Below are 699 nucleotides of genomic sequence, written 5' to 3'. Positions count from 1 at the left end.
TATCTTTCGTCCGTAAAAATACAAATTCTCGTTGTCGATTTTTTTTTTTATATAGTTTAGTAGGTAAAGGTATATGCTGTGTGGATTATCGTGAAAAAGGTATAAGGAAGTTACATGATCATGCAAGATTGTCAGTAAATATGTAATGAATATCGAAATACAATATCCTGACTAGGAAATTAAGAATCAGATATACATAGAATCTTATTTTGAAGGGATATGCATCAGTATACAGGATGCATATATATGATGTAATTATGAATTTAGCGAAACACAAACTGCATTTTGGCAATTTTTTTATTTGCTACAATCTATAAAGTACACATGATTAGGGTCGTTGATGTTAGGTAATCTTGTATTAATTCAGTGAAATGTGATGAATGATGTCAACCCGAAGAATATGGAGATTAGTTTTTTCTAAAATGTCTTCACTTCTGAAATTCAAGAAGGTTCCTAGTGTCCATATCTGAAAAGTGGGAAAACGGATCATTAACAACGGCTCAGAATTGGGTACAGGTAATATCTTTATGTCTGTAAATAAAAATATTTTGTTGTCTACAGATATATGATAAGGAAAAAATTGAAATATGACTTCGAACTTCGAACTAAGACGGTAAGCTCAACGGCCGAAGCAAAATCAACGAAAAGAACACGTGCGCAACGCGGGCTTCAGCTGCCCTCACCCTCCAGCTGATCCAG

General features: G+C 33.8%; 1 protein-coding gene across 1 annotated transcript in view; it reads right to left on the bottom strand.

The window, feature by feature from the left end:
• Window positions 1-310: 310 nt before the first annotated feature.
• The window catches only part of LOC119590927 (ice-structuring protein 4-like), a gene marked incomplete in the record, with an annotated part of 1,384 nt that continues 995 nt past the window's right edge, over window positions 311-699 (bottom strand). The window contains 2 exon segments of the mRNA XM_037939666.1: window positions 311-466; window positions 684-699. Of these exon segments, the coding sequence (XP_037795594.1) occupies window positions 429-466; window positions 684-699 (54 nt within the window).

The sequence above is a fragment of the Penaeus monodon genome, chromosome 28 (assembly GCF_015228065.2).
Source record: "Penaeus monodon isolate SGIC_2016 chromosome 28, NSTDA_Pmon_1, whole genome shotgun sequence".
Classification (NCBI taxonomy): Eukaryota; Metazoa; Arthropoda; class Malacostraca; order Decapoda; family Penaeidae; genus Penaeus; species Penaeus monodon.
Note: the sequence above shows the minus strand (reverse complement) of the source record. Positions and strands in the feature narration are given on the sequence as shown.